A 23,378-nucleotide genomic window follows, 5' to 3' on the forward strand; every position below is an offset into this window, starting at 1 on the left:
CAGGGGAATTCTACCAAACCTCTACTTATCAGATAGCCCCAGTGCTCTACAGATGATGTCAGAGAATGAAACTAAGGAGAGACTTGCTGCTTCTTTTTAAAAATATATATACCTGGGAGTGCAAAAAAGAAAACTACAGACAAATATTCCTTATACCTATGAAAAGACGACCCCAGTGGCTCAGTGGGTAAAGAATCCACTTTCAGTGCAGGAGACAGAGGAGACATGGATTTGATTCCTGGGTGGGGAAGATTCCTTGGAGGAGGGAATGGCTACCCACTCCAGTATTCTTGCCTGGAAAATCCCAAGCACAGAAGAACTACAGTTCATGGTGCCCCAAAGAGTCGGACGTGACTGAACAACTGAGCAACCATGAAAAAGTACAGCAAATGAAGTACTCATATAGCACTAATACATATTTTATTAGTGAGCAAAGTTCAACATCGCATTAAAAGGTAATTCATTATGTTCAAGTAGGGTTAACCACAGGAATGCAAGGTAAGTTCATTATTAAGAAATCCACACATTCCATATTAGTAGGTCTCAGGAAAAGTAATCAGAATTGTCTGCATAAATGCTGACAAAACTTTCATCGAAATTCAACATCCGTTCCTTATAAAACCACTGAAGAAAGTAAGACTTGCTTGGGAACAGGGTGGTGATGGTGTGATGTGAGATTCTCCCTGGGGTTGCCCTCACGGCCACGCACTTCTTCATTCCAGAAATGGCCACTGCACGCATCCACAGATTCACTAACGGGAACAAGGGGAAGAGGGCGGCCCACTATTCACATGGGTGGAATTTGATGGAAAGAGATAGGTGCATCTCTGGAGTTCATCATCATCATATGTTGAAGGGTTTGGAGAACATTGATTAAGGAAGCATTTTCCTGATGGATGAGAAATAACTCAGTTCTGCTCATCTACCCCGTTAGACAGTTATGCAGTGTATTGTGGAGCATGCAGTATATTTTGTAGTGTGTGATAAAAGTAAAAAGAAAAGAAAAGACTACTTGATGGATTCTTTCTTACCATGATAAAAATATATATACCTTATTCCTAAAACCATTCACTTTCTAAATTGGGAAACACTGCAAGTATTTTCTCTGGGTCCAGAAACAAGGGAAGAATGTCCAGTATCTCCACTACTAGTCAACATTGTACCAGAGGTATATAGAAATCGATTACAGGCATAAAGCTTGGTAAAGAATATTTCTTTTTGTAGATGATGTGGTAATAATCCTGGAAATCATTGAGAATTATTGATAAAACTCAATGAAACTCAATAAAAGATAACAACATAAAATGAACCTACTGAAATTAACAGCTTTCACATACACAGAGTAGCCAGTTAGAGAAAGCGATGGTAGAGAAAACCTCATTTACAATCACAATTAAGAAGAATTGAATACTTAGAAATGAACTTCACAGGAAATGTATATAACTTACAGGAGGAAAACTTGACAACTCTCCTGAAAGACTCATTTGAACAAATGAAAGACACCCCTTATTCTTGAGTAGGATGGTTTAACAACATAAAAATGACAGTTCTCTCTGTATCTATTTATAGATTTAATATAATCCCAGTAAAAATTCTAACAGGCTTTGTTTTGAAAGTTAGATAATATATACTGAAGTTTGTATGGAGAAGTAAATTTGTAAGAATAGTCAAGAAAATATTAAAAAGAGAAAAATTTCAGGGTGGAGGGACCAGCTGTGCCACGTATTAAATTATGCTATAAAACCTCTACAAATAAAACATTTTGGTACTGGTACAAGAATGAACAAATACACAAATGATACAGACTGTGAAGTCCAGGAATAGACCCAGGAACTATGGAAATTTAGCATATGATAAAGGCAGCATCTCAAATCCCTGGGGTAAAGATTGACTTTAGTAAATGGTGCTGAAACAACTGGGTGGCCATTTGAAGAAAAGATAAGTTGGATCTATATCTCACATTATACAGAAGAATAAATTCCAGATGGAACAGGGATCTAAACGTAAGCAATTTTGAAACCATGTGAGAACTAGAGAAAAAGCAGAAGTGAATTCTTCTTTCACGTTAGTGTAGGGAAAGCCTTTCTAACCATCACTCAACGTTCAGAGGAATGAAATATCAGTAATTTGATTATATAAAAATAAAATCCTTTTCATAGCCAGAAAACCACCATAAACTAAGTCAAAAGATGACTGATAGGGACTTCCCTGGTGCTCCAGGGCTAAGACTGCATGCTCCCAATGCAGGAGGCCTGGGTTCAATCCCTGGTCAGGATCTAGAGCCCACATACTGCAACTGAAAAGATCCTGCGTGCTGCAACTAAAGGCCCCACGTGCTGCAACCGAGACCCAGCATAGCCGAGGAAATGTATGTGTGCTCAGCTGTGTCCGACTCTGCAAGCCTGTGGACTATAGTCCACTAGGCTCCTCTGTCCATGGGATTCTCTAGGCAAGAATACTGGAGTGGGTTGCCTTTTCCCCGACCCAGGGATTGAACCTGAGTCTCCTGCATTGGCAGGTGGATTCTTCACTGCTGCACCACCTGGGAGGCAGCAAATAAAGAAATAAATATAAATGTCCAAAAAGAGAGATCACTGACAAACTGGGAAATCTCTGCAACATATGTCCAAGACAAAAGGGTGACATTCCTAAGACATAAAGAGCTCTTAAGATGAAGGTACAATACATAGAAAAATGGGAGAGATGTGAACAGATAATTCATGCACATACACAAAATATATAAAGATAAGGATGAATTTAAATTGTATTCTTAAACCTACCAAAAGAAGCTCAAATTCATAACTAAAGAAATGAAATTAAAACAGCACTAAGATACAATTTGTCACCTATCATGTTAGCAAAAATTTAAAAGTGTGACAACGTATTCTGTTGGCAAGACTGGGAAAATGCACTCTCATGCACTGCTGATGGGAATGCAAACAGATGCAATGCTTTTGGCGGGGAATTTGGCCATTTCTAATGAAGTTATCGACTTAATGTATCTATATTCACCTAGCCATCTTCTTTGAATCTACCCTGAAGATAGACCTCAATCAACATGAAAATATATATGCATAACGTTATTCGTTGCTGCACTGTTTGTAACTGCAAAATATTGGGAAAAAAACCCTGAATTCCCATATATAGAAGACTGATTGACTAAATTATGGTATATCTGCATAATGGAGTACCATGTAGCTGTAAAATAAGGAAGATTTCTAGACCAATATGGAGTGATTTCCAGAATATGTTAAGCAAATATTAATTGAAGTGAGAAATGCAGATGTAAAAAGAATGTGTGTGTGTTAGTTGCGTCTGATTCTTTGCAACCCCATGGACTGTAGCTCCCCAGGCTCCTCTGTCCATGGAATTCTCCAGGCAAGATTACTGGAGTGGGTTGCCATGCCCTCCTCCAGGGGATCTTCCCAACCCAATCTTGAGCCTGGGTCTCCTGCATTGCAGGCAGATACTTTACCATCTGAGCCACCAGGCACTATCAGTGCTTAATGCTATTTTGGGGACTTCCCTGGTGCCCAGTGGCTAAGACTCCAAGCTCCCAACACAGGGGACCTGGGTTTGATCCCTGGTCAGGGAACTAGATCCCACATACAACGAAGTTTGAAGATCCCACATGCTGCAACCAAGACCCAGCAGGGCCCAGTAAACAAATAAAATAAAAAAAAAATTACTATGCTATTTTTCACATAAGAAGAAAAGGGAAGTAAAATATACATATATCTTTTTTTCCAGATAACATAGAATTGAATCAGGTTGGTTGTCTACAGGAGTGGATAGAATAGGGTGGAAAGACTAGAGAAGAGGGAATGGAGTAGAGAGAAGGATGGAGGTCTGACACTTCTGAATGTATGTTTCTCTATAGCTCTGACTTTTAGAATCATGTTAATCTTTCTCCTGCCCCCAAATTAATTAAAATCAACCAACATGTTAGGACAACCCAAAATGGTCTACCAATTGTAATACATGTACTTAACTGTATTACAAATTAATAACATAACCACACTGAAGGCAGAGGAAAGAAAAGAATTAACCTAAGTCACTTTGGAATCAGTATTTTGAGTGTACACTGTAGGGCTAAAACAAAAAGGACTATATACTCGTATATCAATTTCTGGCTAGTAAATTTACTTTTCTATGACATGGCATAGCCCAATAAATAAACAAATATTTAAAAAAATGACTATGCTAATCCATACCTTGTGTTATGGTATGTTTTGATGTGTTTTCTAGGACTGAGGAAATATTAGTAAATATATTGTGGATAGAGTCAGGTTTCTCACTGTGGGGAAAAAGGAGTTACAAATAAGGAAAAGGAAAAGGAGAGATGAACCCTGTGGTGCTGGGCTGGAGGCAGGATCTGGATAATTCATGGTCTATTTCTCCATCTGTCTGTCAAGATAAGTAGATGGAAGTATGTGTCTGGGTGTGATACAGACCTATATTTCCTACTCTACTCCTGAGAGGGTCCAGAATGTTACCCCAGTAAGATGAGTATACCTCATGCTCAAATTTTGGTTTCTGAAAACTACTCTCCAATAAGAGGAGCCAAAATTGTTTTCTTTTGACAAATAGCTGATGACAGAGCTGAAGCAGAGAAAATACAAGATGAGGGGCTCTTTTAGAAATGCAGGTTCTGATTTGTTGGAACTGGAGCAGAGTTTGAGATTCTGCATTTCCATTCTATTCTGCATATTCTGTTCTATTATATTTGAAGTATGTTGATTGATGGTGATGTGTGAGCGGCTGCTTTTCTGAGAGCCCCTGGTGATGGTGTTGCTAGTCTGTGGAGCATTCTGATTAGCAGGCAGTTCCCGAGTGTAGATTATTACACAGGAGACCCAAGCACTGGCTATGGAGGAAGAAGTGGTTTAGGCTAAGGTAACTTCCACTCCGAGAGTTTGGTGAGGTTGTTTAAACCTCAGGGATGCATTTATTTAGGTGACAGTGTGGTAGAGTGAAAAGAGCACTGGTTTGGGAATCAGAGTGAATTTCATATCGATAGTTTACAGTCTGGGTGGCCTTGAACATTATTTTGCCTTTTTGGAGTCTCGGTTTGCAGTTAGCAAAATAGATACAGTAAAAATTTTCCTGGCAGATTAGCATTAGAGAAATTGTGTCTAAAGGACCTAGCATAGCTCTAGACACAGAGTAGGTGTTCAGAAAAGTGGTGACAAATATGATCACTTATGCAATAGAATCCTCTTTACTGGAAGCCCGGAACTGTGATTAATGTGCATGAAAAGTTCTATGAGGAGCCTCAAAGCAGTTTTGCATCAGAAACAACTTATTTCTATTCATTGGCCAAAAGAAGGCTATGGTTACTTAAGTAAAAATTATCTTGGCCTGATGAAAAATACTTGTTCTTGTCTTCCCCTGCATAATTAACTTTTAGAATCATTGTAAGTCTTGGCCTGATGAAATTTGACACATTATTTACCGATTGAAACAGAGATTTGTTGAGCGCCTGTTACTCTTGAGTCCAACAGTCCTGAACTCCTATAACATCCTGCATGGAGCATCTAGTTGAGGCCTGAGCCCCTTTAAGCTCACTGTCCTCTTTGCCTTCTTTCCTCAGGAAAGCCCCCTGAGCATAGACTTCAGATTGGGCTAATACTCCTAGCACCTCTTACACCCCTGTCCTAGCGCTTGTCTCACCAACCTGCAAGCTTCTCCTCCTTCTCCTCTCCTCATTTTTTTTCCTGCAAACTTCTTGAAGGCATAAAGCTCTTTGTAGCCCCGTCACAGAACACTGGCTGCACCCTCGTTGTAGTTGAACTGATTGCCTTACACAGGACGTCCTCACGGAGATCAAGAGTCTGCGGTGTGTGGGAGGGTCAGGGAAGGCTGCCTGGAAGAGGTGACGCTTGAGCTGAGGTTTAAGAGGAGATGCGAGGCAGGAGGAGGTGGAGTGGCCGGAAGACGTGGTGCGTTTGGGGCATTGCACTTAGTTTGGACCGACATTAAATGCAGGGGTTGGCAAATGTGAGTGGGTAAGCGAAGCTGGAGAAGAGGTAAGGACTAGCGCAGGACAGACTGAAGTGCTGAGGAGGTTGGGTTTTACCCTGAGGGTAATGAGATGCCAGGGAAGGATTTTAAGCAGGAATGTGTGAGGGGAGGGTTGAGGGTGATACTCAATAGAGGGAAGTGGGGTAGGGATTTTGATGTAAGCCAGGTAATCAGACCCAGCTGTTACCCTGATGCGTTCGTGGCCCGGAGCAGAGTGGTTTGCTCTGGAGGCACCTTTTGCCTGTCCCTCCGTTTTGGTTGAATGTAAGAGCTCACCTGGACAGGAATCTGGCCCGTGTGAAAGCGGAAGGCGCAGCCACCTCTAACCTGCAGAGTGGGTTGAATAGCAGGAGGTCCTTGGACCGCCTTTCCTGGGTTTGCTAACCAGGTCTGCCATGGCATAGGGATGGAGACCTTGGAGAAGTTACATGATTTCTCTGAGCCTCATCCACAGAACGGAGATGATACCAACCCTTCAGTGCTTCTGCGAGAACTGAATTAGATGATGATAGTGAAAATAGTGATGACCATTTAGTAAGCATCCACTGTGTGGCTGCGTTCTAGGTACACTGTTGTTGTGTTGTTTAGTTGCTAAGTTGTGTCCAACTCTTTTATTACCTTGCGGGGTATAGCCTGCCAGCCTGCCTCTGTCCATGGGATTTCCCAGGCAAGAATACTGGTGTGGGTTGCTATTTCCTACTCCAGGGAATCTTCCCGACCCAGGAATTGAACCCAGATCTCCTGCATTGGCAGGCAGATTCTTTACCACTGAGCCATCAGGAAAGCCCTCCAGATACATTAGTAAGTCATTAAAAGACATAGAAAACACCAAAAGTAGTGTTTAATTCATGGTAGGTACTCAATAAATACCAGATTCTTCCCCCTACCTCCTGCTGATCATTGCACTTCCTACAGTTTCTCAGTAGCTGTTAGAACATTGCCTTAGCACTACCTTCCAAAGGACTTTATTTATTCCCACAAATTGACGTAGAGAAAATAGTGAAGATTTAATTTAAGCTCAGGAAGCTGCCAGTGAGTAATTTCTGACATCATTTCATTAAGGAAGTACTTGGAGCTTAGAAATCAACTGTACTTTAACCAAATTATCATTTGATACTGTTAGCCTTTGAATTTAATTTTTAGGTTCAGAGTCTTGGGCTTCTTCAGAAATCAGACAGAACTGCTGCCTCTACTATGACCTTGCTCTTGTGCTATTTTGATATTCAGTGCCCAAATAATCAGAATGAACACCTGAATACACAAGCTCTGTTTAAAATGGAATATGAGAGGTTGTCTAAGTGTTGGGGTGAATTATATATCCCACCTGAGTCTGACAGGTTTCTGATGGTACTGGACCATAAGTGTTGTCTGAAAAAAAAAAAATGAAGGCTCCCCCAACCCCGACCCCAATCTTCAGGAACTCTGCTCACCCTAGTCTGTCTGCTTTCTTTGTGCAGGTTTCAGGTAACCAGATCCTCTCTGACAACGTAAAGCCTGGATTAAAGCTAACTCTGTAGCAATCCCAGGATTATGGGCTCAGGAGGATAAACCCCGGGTTGGTTTCAGTTAAATCTCTTTGTGAAGAAAGTAGCTATGAGAGGCAGTTCTGAGATCAGTTTAACTGTGGATTCCTAGCTCCCCAGGATCAGTTCTTAGGAATGTCACAGGTCATTGTGCACACACACGAGAGATCATTCCTGGGAAGCACAGTGGGTCACTGGTAGCTTTCATCACACTTGATGTGATGCTGTGCTTCTGGCCCGGCTTTATTCCTGGTTGACAAAGCTAAAGTCAAGGAAAGCAAGAGTCACTGTTGCCGAAACACTCATCTGCGTACCTGTATCCACACCACCACCCCAGTCAGAGGGTAGCTCATCCCAAGACTAGCATAAAACTAGAGAATTTGAGAGCATACTCCATGTCTAACCATCTTTCTTTCCTTAAAAGCTTCTCCTCCTCCCTCTGGGTATAGATTGCTCGGTTGCTCAGTTGCATGCAAGTCTTTGCGACCCCATGAACTGTAGTCTGCCAGGCTCTTCTGTGCATGGAAATGTTCAGGCAAGAATTCTGGAGCGGGTTGCCATTTCCTACTCCAGGGGATCTCCCCCACCCACCCCCCGCCCAGGGATTGAACCTGCATCTCTTGCATCTCCTGTATTGGCAGGTGAATTCTTCATCACTGGGCCACCTGGGAAGTTGGGTATAGATCGCCCAGTCTCCACTGCTGCCTTAGAGGATGCAGGGAAGAGGATACGAGAAGCATGCAACCTTTCCTTATCTCCCGCTTTCATTTTCCAGCAACAGCTGCAGGCGTACGTGGCCTGGGTGAACGCACAGCTGAAGAAGAGGCCAGCGGTGAAGCCAGTGCAGGACCTGCGACAAGATCTCCGGGATGGGGTGATCCTGGCGTATCTCATTGAGATTGTTGGTCGGTTGGCCCCGGACTCCGATGCTAGCTTAAACCAGAACGTGGCCTTTTCACCCTCCATGTGCCCTTGAGAGCAGATTGTTGGTGGTGGTTTAGTCACTAAGACGTGTCCAACTCTTGTGACCCCATGGACTGTAGCCCACCAGGCTTCTCTGTCCATGAGATTTCCCAGGCAAGAATACTGGAGTGGGTTGCCATTTTCCCCTCAGGGGTTCTTCCCCACCCAGGGATAGAACCCTCGTCTCCTGCATTGGCAGGCAGGTTCTTTACCGACTGAGCTACTTCTTTAAAGTCTCATGGACTTGAAAGTAGGGAGGACTTAAGATACTTGCCCAAGGTTAATTAATTTATTTATTAGTCAGTAAACACTGTGTTCCAGGCTCTGCGTTAAACTTAGGGAGTGTGATGAGGAGCACAGTCGTGGCTCTCAAGAGTCTCCCAGTCTAGTTGGAAAGACTGGAGAGCAAAGTCACTTCCAGTAATGTACTTAGTACTGTGATGGGGCAAGCACAGATACGAGCAGAGGGCGGGCACCCAACCCACTGTTAGGGATTCTAGGATGGCTTGCCAGAAGATCTGATGTTTAGACTGAGGCTGGAAAGGGAAGTGGCAGCCAGGCAAAAAGAAGGTGTGTTACCAGCAAAAGGACCCGACTAAGATAAGAAGACCTTGTTTTCTTGAAACCCCAGAGTTGTTGCCTGTCATTCATATTAGATGATAGCATAACCTTATTTCCACAGCATTTGTCCACACCTCTTATTATTTCTCTCACCAAATGATGGTTGTTTATTATCTACCTCTCCAGTATAGATTGAGCTCTTTAAGAGCAGGTACAGTGTAATTTTTTCCCCCCTGTTTTCACAATCCTTAACCAAGTGACAGACACATAACAGGTACTCAAACATCATTGACATAGTTGAGGGATGTGGGTTTGAGTGATATGTAAGAAGGCAGGCTTGCATCAGGCAGCCTGTCCATAAATACCTCATTCAGACAGCTCACGGATTCATTCTTCACTTATAGTGATTATAACCATGATAATAGTAATAGCAGCTACTGTGTATTGAACACTGTCCATTTAATTTCACTTAATCATCAACGTTTGAGAAACATAATGTTACCCCCATTTCCAGGAGCACTTTATATATATATATACACACACATATATGTGTGTGTACATATATATCAAGCATTGTTAAACATGCAACTTTGATTGATTTATGATAATGGATAGCATTTAAGTATTTTACTTATTTTTTGAGATTTAGAAAGGTCTGTCTGTGGAATTTTCCAGGCAAGAATACTGGAATGCATAGCCTTTCCCTTCTCCAGGGAATCTTCCCAACCCAGAACCCAGGTCTCCTGCATTGCAGGCAGATTCTTTACTCTCTGAGCCACCAGGGAAGCCCTTAAGCAACTTTGCAAGGTCACATAAGAATAGTGGTAAAGCAGAGGTACAAGCCTAGTTTTACTTTAATTCCAAAGCTAATTTTCAACTTTTAATTTTTCACTCATCTGAACAGATTATCCTGGAAACATAATCAGTTAGAAAATCCAGACAGCCCAAGAAGATAGAAAATCAAAAGCCATTTCCCCCATCTGTCCCCTTGCCAGTTACCTGTTCTTTCTGGAGACAGCTAGTGTTAGCAGTTTCTGGTTATTTCCAGAGATATTTATTGGTGCACATACAGGCAATATGAATGTGTATTCTTGTTTTTCAAAACCCAGGTTCTTAAATGCTGCATTCTGTTGCAACTTGGCTATATAGAAAATCTCTCTGAATTCACTACTTTAGATTGCGTTCTTTCTTGAGCTGGCCCGCACTGAGCTTTTGATCCTACTACTATGCCCCTGAAACTGTTCTCCTTGAGATCACAACTCTGCTCTGTCAAATCCCGTGGCCAGGGCTCAGTCCTCATTTTATTCAACTTAGCAGAACTTGACACAGTGGATCACTCCCTCCTCCTCCAGACATCTTGCCTTGGTCTCAGGGATCCTGTGGACTTGAAGTTTCCCTCCTTCCTCACTGGCCTTTCCTGTTTGCTGGCTTTCTCCTCCGTGTGTGTGTGTGTGTGTGTGTGCGTGTGCATGTGCGTGTGCGCATGCTTAGTCATGTCTGACTCTTTGTGATCCCATCGACTGTAGCCCGCCATTCTCCCCTGTCCATGGAATTTTCCAGGCAAGAATACTGAAATACTTCCTACTTTAGAGGATCTTCCCAACCCAGGGATCAAACCCATGTCTCTTGTGTCTTCTGCACTGGCAGGCGAATTCTTTACCAACTGTACCACCTGGGAAGCCCTCCTGACGTCTAAATGTTGGAAGTTCTCCTTAGAGGTTTAGACCTTAGTTCTTTTGTATATTCTCTATCCCTAAGTGGTCTCTTCCCAAATCTGAGTCTTTAGCCCTAAGCTTTTCCTTGAGGTGGGTGTGAATATCAGCTTCCTATTCAGCTTCTCTGCTTGGATGTCTAAAATGCAACTCTCACTTCACGTGTCCTAATCAGAGCTTTTCCTTCACGCCACTGATCCCTCTGTCCTCTGAGATCCTTCATCTGACTAACACATCACAGTACCATTCCCTCAGCTGTTAAAGCAGAACACTTAGAAGTTGACTTTAATTATTCTCTTTTTCTCATCTATCATATTCAGTCCTTCACATGTGCTGTTTGCTTTATATTAAAAATGTACCTGGTATCTGACTTTTCACCTCTCAGCTTCTTCCCAAACCATCATTATCTCTCACTTGACTATTTTCATTTCTTTCTAACAGATCTCCCTGTTTCCTCTTCACAGAATCTATGTCCACATGAAGTCAACTTTTAAAAGCATTAAGCAGGTCAGGTAACTCATCTCACGTGCTAGCAAAGTAATGCTCAAAATTATTCAAGCCAGGCTTCAATAGTATGCGGACTGTGAAATTCCAGATGTTCAAGCTGGATTTAGAAAAGACAGAGGAACCAGAGATCAAATTGCCAACATCTGTTGGATCATATAAAAAGCAAGAGAATTCCAGAAAAACATCTACTTCTGCTTTATTGAGTACACCAAAGCCTTTGACTGTGTAGATCACAACAAACTGTGGAAAATTCTGAAAGAGATGGGAATACCAGACCACCTTACCTGCCTCCTAGGAAATCTGTAGGTCAAGAAGCAAAAGTTAGAACCAGACATGGAACAACAGACTGGTTCCAAATCAGGAAAGGAGTATGTCAAGGCTGTATATCATTATCTGGCTTGTTTAACTTATATGCAGAGTACATCATGAGAAATGCTGGGCTGGATGAAGCATAAGCTAGAATCAAGATTGCCAGGAGAAATATCAATAACCTCAGATGCGCAAATGACACCACCCTTATGGCAGAAAGTGAAGAGGAACTAGAGAGACTCTTGACGAAAGTGAAAGAGGAGAGTGAAAAAGCTGGCTTAAAGCTCAACATTCAGAAAACTAAGGTCATGGCCTCTGGTCCCATCACTTCATGACAAATAGATGGAGAAACAATGGGAATAGTGACAGACTTTATTTTCTTGGACTCTAAAATCACTGCAGATGGTGACTGCAGCCTTGAAATTAAAAGATGCTTGCTCCTTGGAAGAAAAGCTATGACCAACCTAGACAGCATATTAAAAAGCAAAGACAAAAAAAAAAAAAAAAAAGCAAAGACAAAACTCTGCCAACAAAGGTCTGTCTAGTTCAAGGCTATGGTTTTTCCAGTAGTCATGTACAGATGTGAGAGTTGGACTATAAAGAAAGCTGAATGCCGAAGAATTGATGCCTTTGAACTGTGGTGTTGGAGAAGACTCTTGAGAGTCCCTTGGACTGCAAGAAGATCAAACCAGTCAGTCGTAAAGGAAATCAGTCCTGAATATATATTGGAAGGACTGATGCTAAGTCTGAAACTCCAGTACTTTGGCCACCTTATGTGAAGAAGTGACTCAGTGGAAAAGACCCTGATGCTGGGAAAGATTGAAGGTGGGAGGAGAAGGGGATGACAGAAGATGAGATGGTTGGATGGCGTCACCAACTCGATGGATATGAGTTTGAGCAAGCTCTGGGAGTCGGTGATGGACAGGGAAGCCTCATGTGCTGCAGTCCTTGGGGTCACAAAGAGTCGGACACAACTGAGCGACTGAACTGAACTGAACTGAACTGAACTCCCTTACCTCCAAGCCTGCATTTTCTGCCCATTACATATAGAATAAAATTCAAGGTCTTTGCTCTTTTGCTCTAGTTCCCAAAGCCCCACATGACCTGGCCTTGCTTACCTCTCTACCTGTCCTAGAACTTGACTCCTTGCTCTCTCCACTCCAGCCATAGGGTCTTGTTGCTGTTTCTCAGATAAGTTGATCTCATTCCCACCTTGGCGTTGGTACTTATGGTTCCTCAGCCTGGAATGCTACCTCTGCAAATCTTTTCCTCTCTTATTCAAGTCTCCGCCCATATGTGTTATCAGACAGACCATGATTATTCTTCTTTGTTTTTCCTCATAGTACTTATCACTGGGCTTCCCAGGTGGTGCTAGTTGTAAAGAATCTGCAGGCCGGCACAGGAGATGCAAGAGACCCAGGTTCAATTCCTGGGTGGGGAAGATCTGCTGGAGTAGGAAATGGCACCCCCCTCCAATATTCTTGCCTGATGGTTTACGGTCCTTGGGGTCGCCGAGAGTCGGATGTGACTAGCACAGCACAGCACTTAGCACTACCTGAAATTTTGTCGAACATTTATCTGTGATCTTGGTCATCTCCCATCCCTGCAGATGTAAACTCTATGATGGAAGGAAAGACAGAGAATGTCTTGGTCACTGCGGTTTCTCTGGTGCCCCAAACAGTGCCTGGCACACAGTGGGTGCTCAGTGAATATTTGTTGAATGAATAAATGTACACAGGCCCCAGGGAATAGATTTGAAAATTCAGAGACCCTCCAGAATGCTTTCATTTTCCTATTTCCCATCCAGATTACAAACACGAAGGCCTAACTCCCTGACATATTTATAGATAATCTTAGTGTTTACTTCAAATATTCTCTCTGTGTCTGGCTGCTATGAAACTGTGATAGTACTCCTCCCCATAACTTCATGTATTTTCTCTCTTATAACAGCAGGAGAAAAGCTGAGTGGGGTACAGCTGAGTCCCAGTAACCAACAAGAGATGAAGAATAATGTGGAGAAAGTGTTACAGTTTGTAGCCTCCAAAAAGATTCGTATGCACCAGACTTCAGCTAAAGGTTAGTGCTTCCTTCTGTCTGTGGTGGCTGGGTACACTCATCTTTACCTGGGGATTGCCACCTTCAGAAGAACCATCCACAGTGTAGCTGAGGGCTCAGAGTAGACTGGAGTGGGATTAGGCTGATGACCTCACATCTTTTTCCCCACAAGGAAAGTCATCCTCTTGGGGTGGAATGATGATCAAAATCCAGGTGCTTTGGAGACTGGAGTGAAGATAGAAGCTCTTCATTTTAACTGAATAAAGTTTTGTTTTGAGTGTGTGTAGGAAAATTAATAGAAAAGAAATGACAGCTTTTGGATATTAATTTTAGAACATCTTGTTTAAGGTATCAAACATGAAGATAGATGATATTTTTTGGTGTTCCTAGTGTTTCATGACAGTTATTATCTCAGATCATAATAGCCTACTTTTTTCTATCCAGTTTTCCAGAAGGAAAATATTTGATAGCAGTTTTTTTTGAACATCACAGGACATCTCCAGGCAGGATCAAAAGGCTCTTTCACCTCGGCACATGCCCTCTCCTGGGGCCACATGGCCAGATGAGGACAGCTCTCGTTGCAGTTTGAGCCCAGGCTGCAGGGGAGAAATGATGTAGCTGTCCTCAGAAGGCACAGGCTCTCAGGTCCTCTCACTCTGACTCTGGAACTGATTCTAACCTGGTTTGTTTCAGCCTCAGTTTCTGGGCCTGCTTGCCTGTGGCTCTGATGAGGATGGAGGTGGGAGGGAGCCCTCCTTTCCGTGTTTTTAGTGTTCTCTGTGTTGGGTTCATTCAGGCGGGGCACTTACTGACCATTGAGAATGTCCTGTAGCAGGTATCAATCAATCCTTTTGGAAGCCTTACATATTTAAAAGGCTGTGAGGCTGAAAAAATACAACTTTGTCTATTTTCTGACATTAACCAGACCCATCATGTTATTTTCTGTCTGCCTTTCTCTCTCTCTCTCTTTTTTTTTTTCTAGGACAAAATTTAGAATGTCAGATATTTCTCTGATCCGGGCCCCGTGAGGAGTGGGCTTGGGGATCTGGCCCATTAAAGTCAGCTATTTTGAGGGAACAGTCGTTCAGGACATCATTGTCTTTTACCTGGAGAAGTGCAGCTGCTTCCTAATTAGTCCCACTGCATGCATTTCTGTCCCCCTCCTGTCTGCTCTCCACACTGCAGCCAGAACGATCTTTCTAAGAGTACGACATGCTCACGCCATTCCTCTGCACCTGAGGGCCCTTAGGATAAAATCCAGAGTCCTTTCTCTGGCTTACTATGCCCTTTCTGACCTGACCTCCAGTTCATCCCCCTCGTCTTTCCCCCTCTCCCCCTGAACTCTGAACTCTGGCTATGCTGAACTGCTTTCTGTTCCTCTTCCAGTGTGTGCCATAGAAATAAAAGTAAGTCACAGTCGTAATTTGAATGTCTAAATAGCCTTGTTACAAAAAAGAAATCAGTGTAAGTAATTTTAATAATATATTTTATTTAACCCATGTATCCAAAATGAGGGCTTCCCTGTTGGCTCAGTCGATAAAGAATCCACCTGCAATGCAGGAGACCCAAGTTCGATCCCTGAGTCGGGAGGATTTCCTGGAGAAGGAAATGGCAGTCCCACTCCAGTATTCATGCCTGGAGAATCCCATGGATAGAGGAGCCTGGCAGGCTACAGCCCACGGGGTCTCAAAGAGTTGGGCACGACTGAAATGACTTAGCATGCATGTATGCATATCTAAAGTATTATGAGCTCAACACATAATAAACGTAAAAAACTATCAATGAGATATTTTGCATTCTAATTTTTTATACTAAATCTATTATCATTATTCTAAATTCTTCTTCAGTTAGCATCTTCTCAATCCTTGTCTCCAGGCTATTTATCTTATACTAAATCTAATGAGATTTTTCATTCAATTTTGTGTGTGTGTGCTAAGTATACTCACAGAACATTTCAGTTAAGATCACCGCTACCTTTTAAGTGTTCAACAGCTACATGTGGCTAGTGGCTCCCATACTGAATGGCGTCTAGACCTTCATGCCTGCTCTTCCCTCTTCTTGGAATACTTTTTTCCTTCTCTTTCTTCATCTGATGAACCTCTGTTGGTCAGTCAAATCTCAGTTTGGAACTCACCTCCTCTGGGAATCCTTCCCTGAGCCCTCTAAACTGGACAGATGCTTCTCCTCTGAGCTCCCAAAGAATCTTGTACTTTTCCTACTGTATAAAGGAAATGGCAACCCACTCCAGTATTCTTGCCTGGAAAATCCCATGGACAGAGGAGCCTGGCAGACTACAGTCCATGGGGTTGCAAAGAGTTGGATACGACTGAGCGACTTCACTTTATGTTATTATACTTGATTGTAATTGCTTTAAATCTTTGGTCTCCTTGTTGAACACGGCTTGTGAGGACAGGGAGCTTGACTGCCTTGCTTACCTGTTCACTAGCAGATGCATAGTAACCGAGTGCGTCCTCAGCACTCTGCTCCCCTCTTAGGACCTCTTGGTCTGTTCTGATCCTCAGATATCGTGGAAGGCAACCTGAAGTCTATCATGAGGCTGGTCCTGGCCTTGGCAGCTCATTTCAAACCTGGCTCCAGCAGGACAGTGAGCCAAGGGCGGGATGCCGGAGCCCCCCTGCAGACTCACCAGCCTCACTGTGCCACTGCTGTGGCCCAGGGAGCAGCCGCTGCTCTGGCCGATGTGTGTCATGACATGTCGCGGTCTGGGCGGGATGTCTTTCGATACCGACAGAGGTAAGGATGGAAATCTGGGGATGGGAATTCGACCTGCGCTGATATTCCTTCCCTTAAATGATAATGGTGCAGTAGATGGAAATATCACCTAAACAGCCCACATTGCAATAAAGAGTATGGAGTGGAGGTGGGAGAGGGTGCTCCAAAAGAGAAAAAAAAAAAAAAACAACCACCTTTCTTTTAGGCATGTTTATTTTGACTTTTGGAGAAGGGCGTGGCAACCCACTCCAGTATTCTTACCTGGAGGATCCCATGGACAGAGGAGCCTGGCAGACTGCAGTCCATGGGATCACAAAGAATCGGGCATGACTTAAGCGACTTAGCATGCATGTGCACATTTTGACTTTAGCAGAATGTAGAGGAATCATGTATGTAATTATTTTCTCTGGGGCCCAGAGTTTTAAACATATTCCTTTGGCACTGTGTGTTTTCTGCACTGGGAGGTGTGTGGGAGCAACATCCCGAGTCACCCCTGAGTGTCTCCCTGGTGTGTATCCTGAAGGTTGGGTGTCCCAGAGAGTCATGGCAGGAGATGCTTTGTGGGTTGTGTGTCAGAGAGGGAGCATGACTCTGAGGTATTGCAAGGATTGGTGAAATTATTGGTTTCTCTATCTTCTTTGAGAGGTTTCAAATGTCTTTAAGGCCAGGGCTTTGCCTCGTCCATCTTTTTGCCCACAGCAGTCCTGGAGTGGCATCTGTCAGTAGTTAGTGGGTTGGCCCGAAGGACTGACACCCTCTCCTTTGTTGGCGCCCTCTGACTTTAGGAACAGCAGTGTGGATGAGGAGATTGAGAATCCCTGCTGGAGCGTGCGAGCCCTGGTGCAGCAGTATGAAGGACAGCAAAGGTCCCCGTCTGAGTCCAGCTGCTCCAGGTAACCGGGGCCTCAGATTCTTCACCACTACAGTCCTCAGTTCGTGTAGGTTCTCAGGGTTGGCAGCTTCAGGTACCCACGCAACAGGCGATAAGGCACCAAAGTCCTTCCTCTTCCCTCCGTTTATGTGTGGCTTACAAGGGGTAACCCTCAGCATGGCCTTGTGGTTTTGTGCTGACAAGAGGGCAGGGTGAGATGCTTGTGAATTTCCCACATACCAGTGCTAGTGCTTAGCTGTGTCCACGTGGGGGCACGACTGGGACCTGTCAGCGCCCAGCTGGATCTTTTCAATACTTATTTATCAGCTGCCAGTGTTTATGAGAGCCAGTTCCATTGCACTGTCTTTGTGCCTGAGAAGGTTGTATAAAGCTCATAGCAAGAGGAAATGAGCAGAGTTGCCTTAGTGCTTTAAGAATGTTTCCAGCTTTCATTTGTAGGGCTGGGAATTGTGGCAGATTAATACACATTTGAATGGGCTAGCGATGTGAGTGACTGTAGCTGAAAGGCTGTCTATATCCCTTGGAGCCAATTGCAGAGACCAAAACAGGACACAGTGCTCTAATAAAAGCCTGATCAATGCCAAGTATGGTGGCAGAGAAAGACTGTTTTCCTGGCTTAGGTAAATCATGCTCCTGTAAACACATCCCCAGATGTTGTTATCTTATTTACTAATTTCATTGCAGAATCATATTTAATTTATGCTCTTATGACCTTTTCTTTCCTATATCAACCCAGATTAGTCTGTTCCAGTTAAGCCTAATTGTTCTTTGTCTGACATGTATGTATTTTCTGTGTCTTTGTTTTCTTCCTCCTATGTCTTTTTTTCATACAATTCCACCTTAATTTGATGGGCCATTTTCTAATTTGCTTGGAAATTAAATATACATCCATCATCTTAATATACCGGTAACCTTGCTTGATTTTTAATTTTCACATTTAATAGATTTTTTATTTTTAAAATTCACACATTAAATTAACCATTAATCATTTTAAAGTGTATGATTCAGTGGTATGTAGCACCTTCACTAATATTGTGCAACCATCACCCCTATCCAGAGAGATTTGCATCACGCCAGAAGGGAACCTTGTGTCCATTAAGCAGTAGATGTGCTTTTATTGAGAATCTAAACCAGTTTTTCCTTGCTTCTGCTTGGACTATCACTTGGTACAGAATCAAAAGATATTCCGTTGTACAATGAGATCTATTGCTTCCTGCATGGCTACAGGCCTTTTACTTTCCTGTGACTGATAGCGCTTGCCAGAGTTAGAGAAGAAAAAAAAAAAAGTCAGGATTTTTTTTTCCTGAGAGCACCTGCTTCCTTCCTGTCTGGCAGAACTCAAGACTGGGGGCAGGGTACCAGACAGTGTGAATTCGGGGCTGCTGGAAATCGGGCTGCAGTGGCTGGCAGTGACCGTTTTCTAGGAGAGCGTTCAGAGAACGGTTGGTTGGCTTTCCTCCTTCTCTTCTTCCTGATTCGGTCGTTTTCTTCTCGGCCACCCTCTCACTCACCTCTTTGGGATGCTCAGTTGGCCCCCAGAAGGCTCCGGGACATTCTGCCCTGCTCCTTCCCGCAGTCTGCACTCAGGGGGAAGCCTACCTAATGTCTCAGTGATCCGTGAAGGCCAGGAGACCCCCGGGATGTGACTCGGGAAAGAACAGTGGTTCAGAAGATAGCCCCTTACGTCTGGTCCCCTCCCCCTGCTCCTTGACAGACATGCTGGCAAAGCCCTGCCCGACTGCCCGCCTGTTGCTTCTCAGACCCGTAGACCTCGCGCCAGCCTCTCAGGATCCAAGCAAAAGGCTCGTTAGTTGGGGGAAAAAAAGAACATATGAAACGCCCGAGGGGAAGGTGGGGGGCGGTGGAGACCAGCGTCCAGCGGGTTTCCGGGGGAACCCCCTCCCGCGAGGAGCTAGACCCACCCCGACCTCGGTGTCCGGGAAGGCAGGGGTCAGAGGACAGAAGGCACGGCCGCCAGTCCCGGGCTCCTCCGAACGAGGGGACCACGCAGCCCTCCCGGGGTTCTGCCGACCCCGCGGCGCCTCCGCCGCCTCGCCCGGGGCTGCCTCCGGGCCCCGCAGCCCCGCCCGGTTCTGCCCCGGGGGCTCGGCCGGCCCGCGGAGCGCCCGCCCGGGTCGGACGGAGCTCGGCGCTACCCGGCCGCGTGTGACAGCTCGGATAGCGGGGGGGAGGAGGGCGCGGGAGGGCGGGACCGGGAGGCGGCGCGGAGCGGGGATCGCCGCCCGCCCCGGCACTCGACCGCTCGGCCGGAGCCGCGGGCCGGGCTTTTCTCCCGGGGCGCGGAGATGGGTTGAGATGCCTGCGCCCGGGGACACGCCCGGAGCCGCGCGGCCGCGGGGACCACGGATGCGGCTGCCGGGGGCCGGCAGCCTGCGAGGGGAGGCGGTTTCCGCCGAGGCCGGGCCGCTGCAGTGTCTGAGCTGCCGGGACGGCGCGCCCCGGAGCCCCGAGCATCGCCGTGCCTGGGGCCGAGACGCCTGCCTCTCTGCCCTCCCTGCTCTCTGCCGGGACCGGGGCGAGCGGCTCTCGTAGTTGGCCTGCCCGGGGGAGTCGTTCTTCGGGGGCCCCCAGCGCGGGGAGACATGCCCGAATCGGGGAGCGCTGTGACTCTCAGCCTCCCGCTTCACCCAGGGAAGCCGACTTGCTGAAGCCGGAGCCACGAGGGGGACCATGGGCGGGACGCAGGTCAAATGGTGAGCTGAAGCCACTTCGGCTTTGGAGGTGTGTTGGGGGGGGGGGGGCTTGGATGGGAGCAGGGCCAGGACTGGAGGATGCTCTTGGCCAGAGACAGACGGGGGATCGGCGGGGGCGCTATACTGGGGAGAACAGCCTGCTTGCGGGCCTGAGATGAGCACTGTAAAATACACTGGGTTTATTTAAGAAGCTGCAAGCGGCATGGGAGAAGGAGTGGCTTTTGACTCCCCGTCTGGTCTCTGCTGAAGCCGGCACTTCAGGACAGAACAGAACTCTTATTGCCTGGTACCTATTTTAAAAATTGATTGGACTTTTAATTGGAGATATCTTTTCTGGGAGACTGCTTGTCTGATAAGTGAAGATTGGAGAGATGTTAGACCTGTGGGAATTAGGAATGTATCAGTCAGACCTGATTTGTAACCAGTTGTTCCCTGTCTTGACAGGATTATAATGGCAAGTGGGGGGGTTACTTGTTTATAAAACAGTTTTTTAAGCTCATCAGGGAGATCCCAAGCCATGTAATTAATTAGCATTAAAATACATTTGTGTACCATCCTTCTGCATGAGGGTCTTCCTTGGGGAAGGCAGCATGCTCTGACATGTGCCTCAGGATTTTTCTTCCTCAGATTTCTTTTATCTTTTAGACTCGGCCGTTTAGTTTCAGGGTTTTATGTCTCTCTGGCTCCCATACTGGCAGCCCCGATTCAAGAAAGAGAAATGTTGTTTTCTTTGGCCGCTCTGCCACTCCCCCAGCGGGGCTGGGTGTGCAGACATCCGCCTCCCTCTGCCCTTATATGGGAGATGGCTCACTTAGGAGGGAGCCGCTGAGCTGATCTAGCTGAGCATGCGTCTCCGCTCTCAGGAAAGCATTTTTCCCCCCCCCCCGCATCCTAGGTTCACACCACTCCTCCCACCCCCACCCCCTTCGTCTCACACATATCCACTGCGGTCCAGCTAGATGCAGGCAGGGGCATCTGTCAGCCACAGCACCTTGTCAGCTGGGAAAGTGTGGTCTTACCGTTTCTCAAAGAGGAGCAGCTGGGGTGCAGGCCTCTTTCTGCACTCGGATCCCCATTTCTATAAGAAGGTGAAAGCGGAGGCCTGAATAGCATAAATCTATTCTTCTTGTGAATGGTACCCCTAGACTGGTGCTTTCCCAGCAGCTAATTCATGTTGGTCTGGAAGTCAGATTGCCTATGTGGTGAGAGATGGATAAGAGAGTTCCCTGGAGCAGTCTCCTTTTCTAAACAGCACTTCTTGCCTTTCTCCACCTGTCTGCCTGTTTGGGTTGTACATTTACAGATATGGTTAAGTGATACTTTTTTTAATTTGCAGGAGCAAAAGACAACTTTTTTTTCCCTATGGTTCTGATAAGGATGAGAGTGTATTACTGGTTGAGGTCATTCCCACCAAAGCCCAAAACCCGGGACACTGAGGAGGTTGAGACACTAGTCCTCAGGCTGCTTCAGAGCTTTTTGAAATCGCTGGCTGCCTCCACTGTGCTTGGCATTTGTTTTTCGTGGTTTCTAGGAAGACGAAATGTTAACTCCTGATCATGGCTGTGAGGATTAGCCTGGGAGACTTCAGGGGCACATTAAGTGGGTCAGTGAATCCAAGACACTTTGACTGTTGTCTGGGTGATGGATTTGGAAAGAATCCCTGAGAGGGGGCTGGGCCTGCAGACCCCACAACCCCTGAGATTGTTTTGGCGCTGATGTTCTCAAGGTGGGTGCAAAGAAAGAGGGCTCTTCAGATGGCAGTGTCTGCCTCGCATTCCCGTTGTATCCTGTAGATTTGCTTCTGGAGATTTAAAATTCTGCTTCCTCCCAAATGCAAACCGTTCCTTCCAAGGCTAGTAGTTATACTAGAATTTAAGAATTGTTGCAAGATTTCTGATGACAGTTTTTTAAAGATTTATTTATTTGTTGCTTTGCCGTGCCGGGTCTGCGCTGCTGCTCGGGTTTTCTCTGGTTGCGGCGGGTGGGAGCTCCTCTTTGGTTGCGGTGCTTGGGTTTCTCATTGTCGTGGCTTCTCTTGTTGCGGAGCACTGTCTCTAGGGTGCTCGGGCTTCCGTAGTTGCAGCACATGGACTCGGTGGTTGCGGCTCCTGGGATCTAGAGGACGGGCTCAGTAGTTGTGGCACACAGGCTTCGTTGCTCTGGGGCATGTGGACTCTTCCTCAAACGGGGATCGAACCCTTGTCCCATGCATTGGCAGGTGGACTCCCAACTACTAGACCACCAGGGAAGCCCTCTGACAATTTGAAAATAGTGTGGCAGAGATATGAATAACTCTTGGCAGTAAAAAAAAGTAAACCTTTATTGTCCCCAGCAGGTCTTGTCCCCTTTTGAGATATTACACCCTTTTCTGTATCACATCCTGGCGTTGATACGTCACCGCCCTTTGCTCGGCCTGGCTCTGTCCACACTCCAGCAGTTTTTCCCCTTTGATGCACCCTCCACCTTGTCCCTGCTTTTGGGAGCAGTCCAGAGCCCATCTGCCATGATTACTCTGCTGGTATTGCACGTGTCTGTGATAGATAGATCAATGTATTAGAAATATATTTTCCTTCCAGCTCCCAAAGCTACTAAAATGCATATTCCATCAGTCTCTGAACTTGGGCCCAGGGATCATGATGGAGGAGGTGGTGGTATGGTAAGTGAAAGATAAAGACAAAAAGCCAAGCCAAACAAAAGTGGAGTTCTTTAAAATGCTACATTGTCCACCAGTTTGATAAATCTCTTAGTGAATTATGCTTAAAGGCAACTTCGTTGTGGAAGCTTCCGGGGATGGGTCATTCAGTATTCATTTCATTCATTTAACAAGTTCATCATTCATTCAACAAGTATTTCTTCTTACTGTGGGCCAGGCACCGTGTTTAGGCAGTAGGAGTTAGATGAATAAGAACCCATCTCTGGAATAAATTAGGAAAGTTGGCTTCTAAACAACTGTTCGCAATAATTGTTTCTCTTCTTTTTCCTTCGGTCACAGCCTGACTTCCCCCAGTCCTATCCACAGTGCAAAGAGCGAATCTGTCATAACCCAGTCTGAGGAGAAGGCGGATTTCGTGATTATTCCCTCCGAAGGAGTAGAGAACAGAACAGGTACTATATTCTCGGCCTGCCTGGGGTGGCTAAAGGAACAGCCCTCAGCATGAAGAGTTTGGGGGTCCTGACTGTCTACGGTCAGCTCCCAGCCTTCTCCACGCATAGTCTGTGCATGCAGGGTCCATACTAGAGAGCTCTAATGCTTTGGAGCCTGTGAATGTCGTATCCTTTCACAGATTGTCACTTCCGCTGTCCAAACTGCCAATGTCCTGCAGCAGTGTAGACAGCTGACCACCAGTGAAATTAGATGACTTTGGAACTGTCAGAAGTCTGCTCA

At 45.4% G+C, this 23,378-nt stretch overlaps 1 protein-coding gene across 3 annotated transcripts in view; it reads left to right on the top strand.

The window, feature by feature from the left end:
• The window catches only part of DIXDC1 (DIX domain containing 1), a 75,773-nt gene that overhangs the window by 20,956 nt on the left and 31,439 nt on the right, over positions 1 to 23,378 (top strand). For 2 of the 3 annotated variants that reach the window (XM_043899090.1, XM_043899082.1), the window contains 5 exons: positions 8,323 to 8,452; positions 13,550 to 13,675; positions 16,177 to 16,408; positions 17,173 to 17,280; positions 22,986 to 23,098. In XM_043899090.1, coding sequence (XP_043755025.1) covers positions 8,323 to 8,452; positions 13,550 to 13,675; positions 16,177 to 16,408; positions 17,173 to 17,280; positions 22,986 to 23,098 — 709 coding nt within the window. Of the gene's footprint in view, positions 1 to 8,322; positions 8,453 to 13,549; positions 13,676 to 16,176; positions 16,409 to 17,172; positions 17,281 to 19,514; positions 19,994 to 22,985; positions 23,099 to 23,378 lie in introns of those variants that run through there. The other variant, XM_043899096.1, reaches the window with a different exon arrangement.

The sequence above is a fragment of the Cervus elaphus genome, chromosome 1 (assembly GCF_910594005.1).
Source record: "Cervus elaphus chromosome 1, mCerEla1.1, whole genome shotgun sequence".
In the NCBI taxonomy this organism is placed as follows: Eukaryota; Metazoa; Chordata; class Mammalia; order Artiodactyla; family Cervidae; genus Cervus; species Cervus elaphus.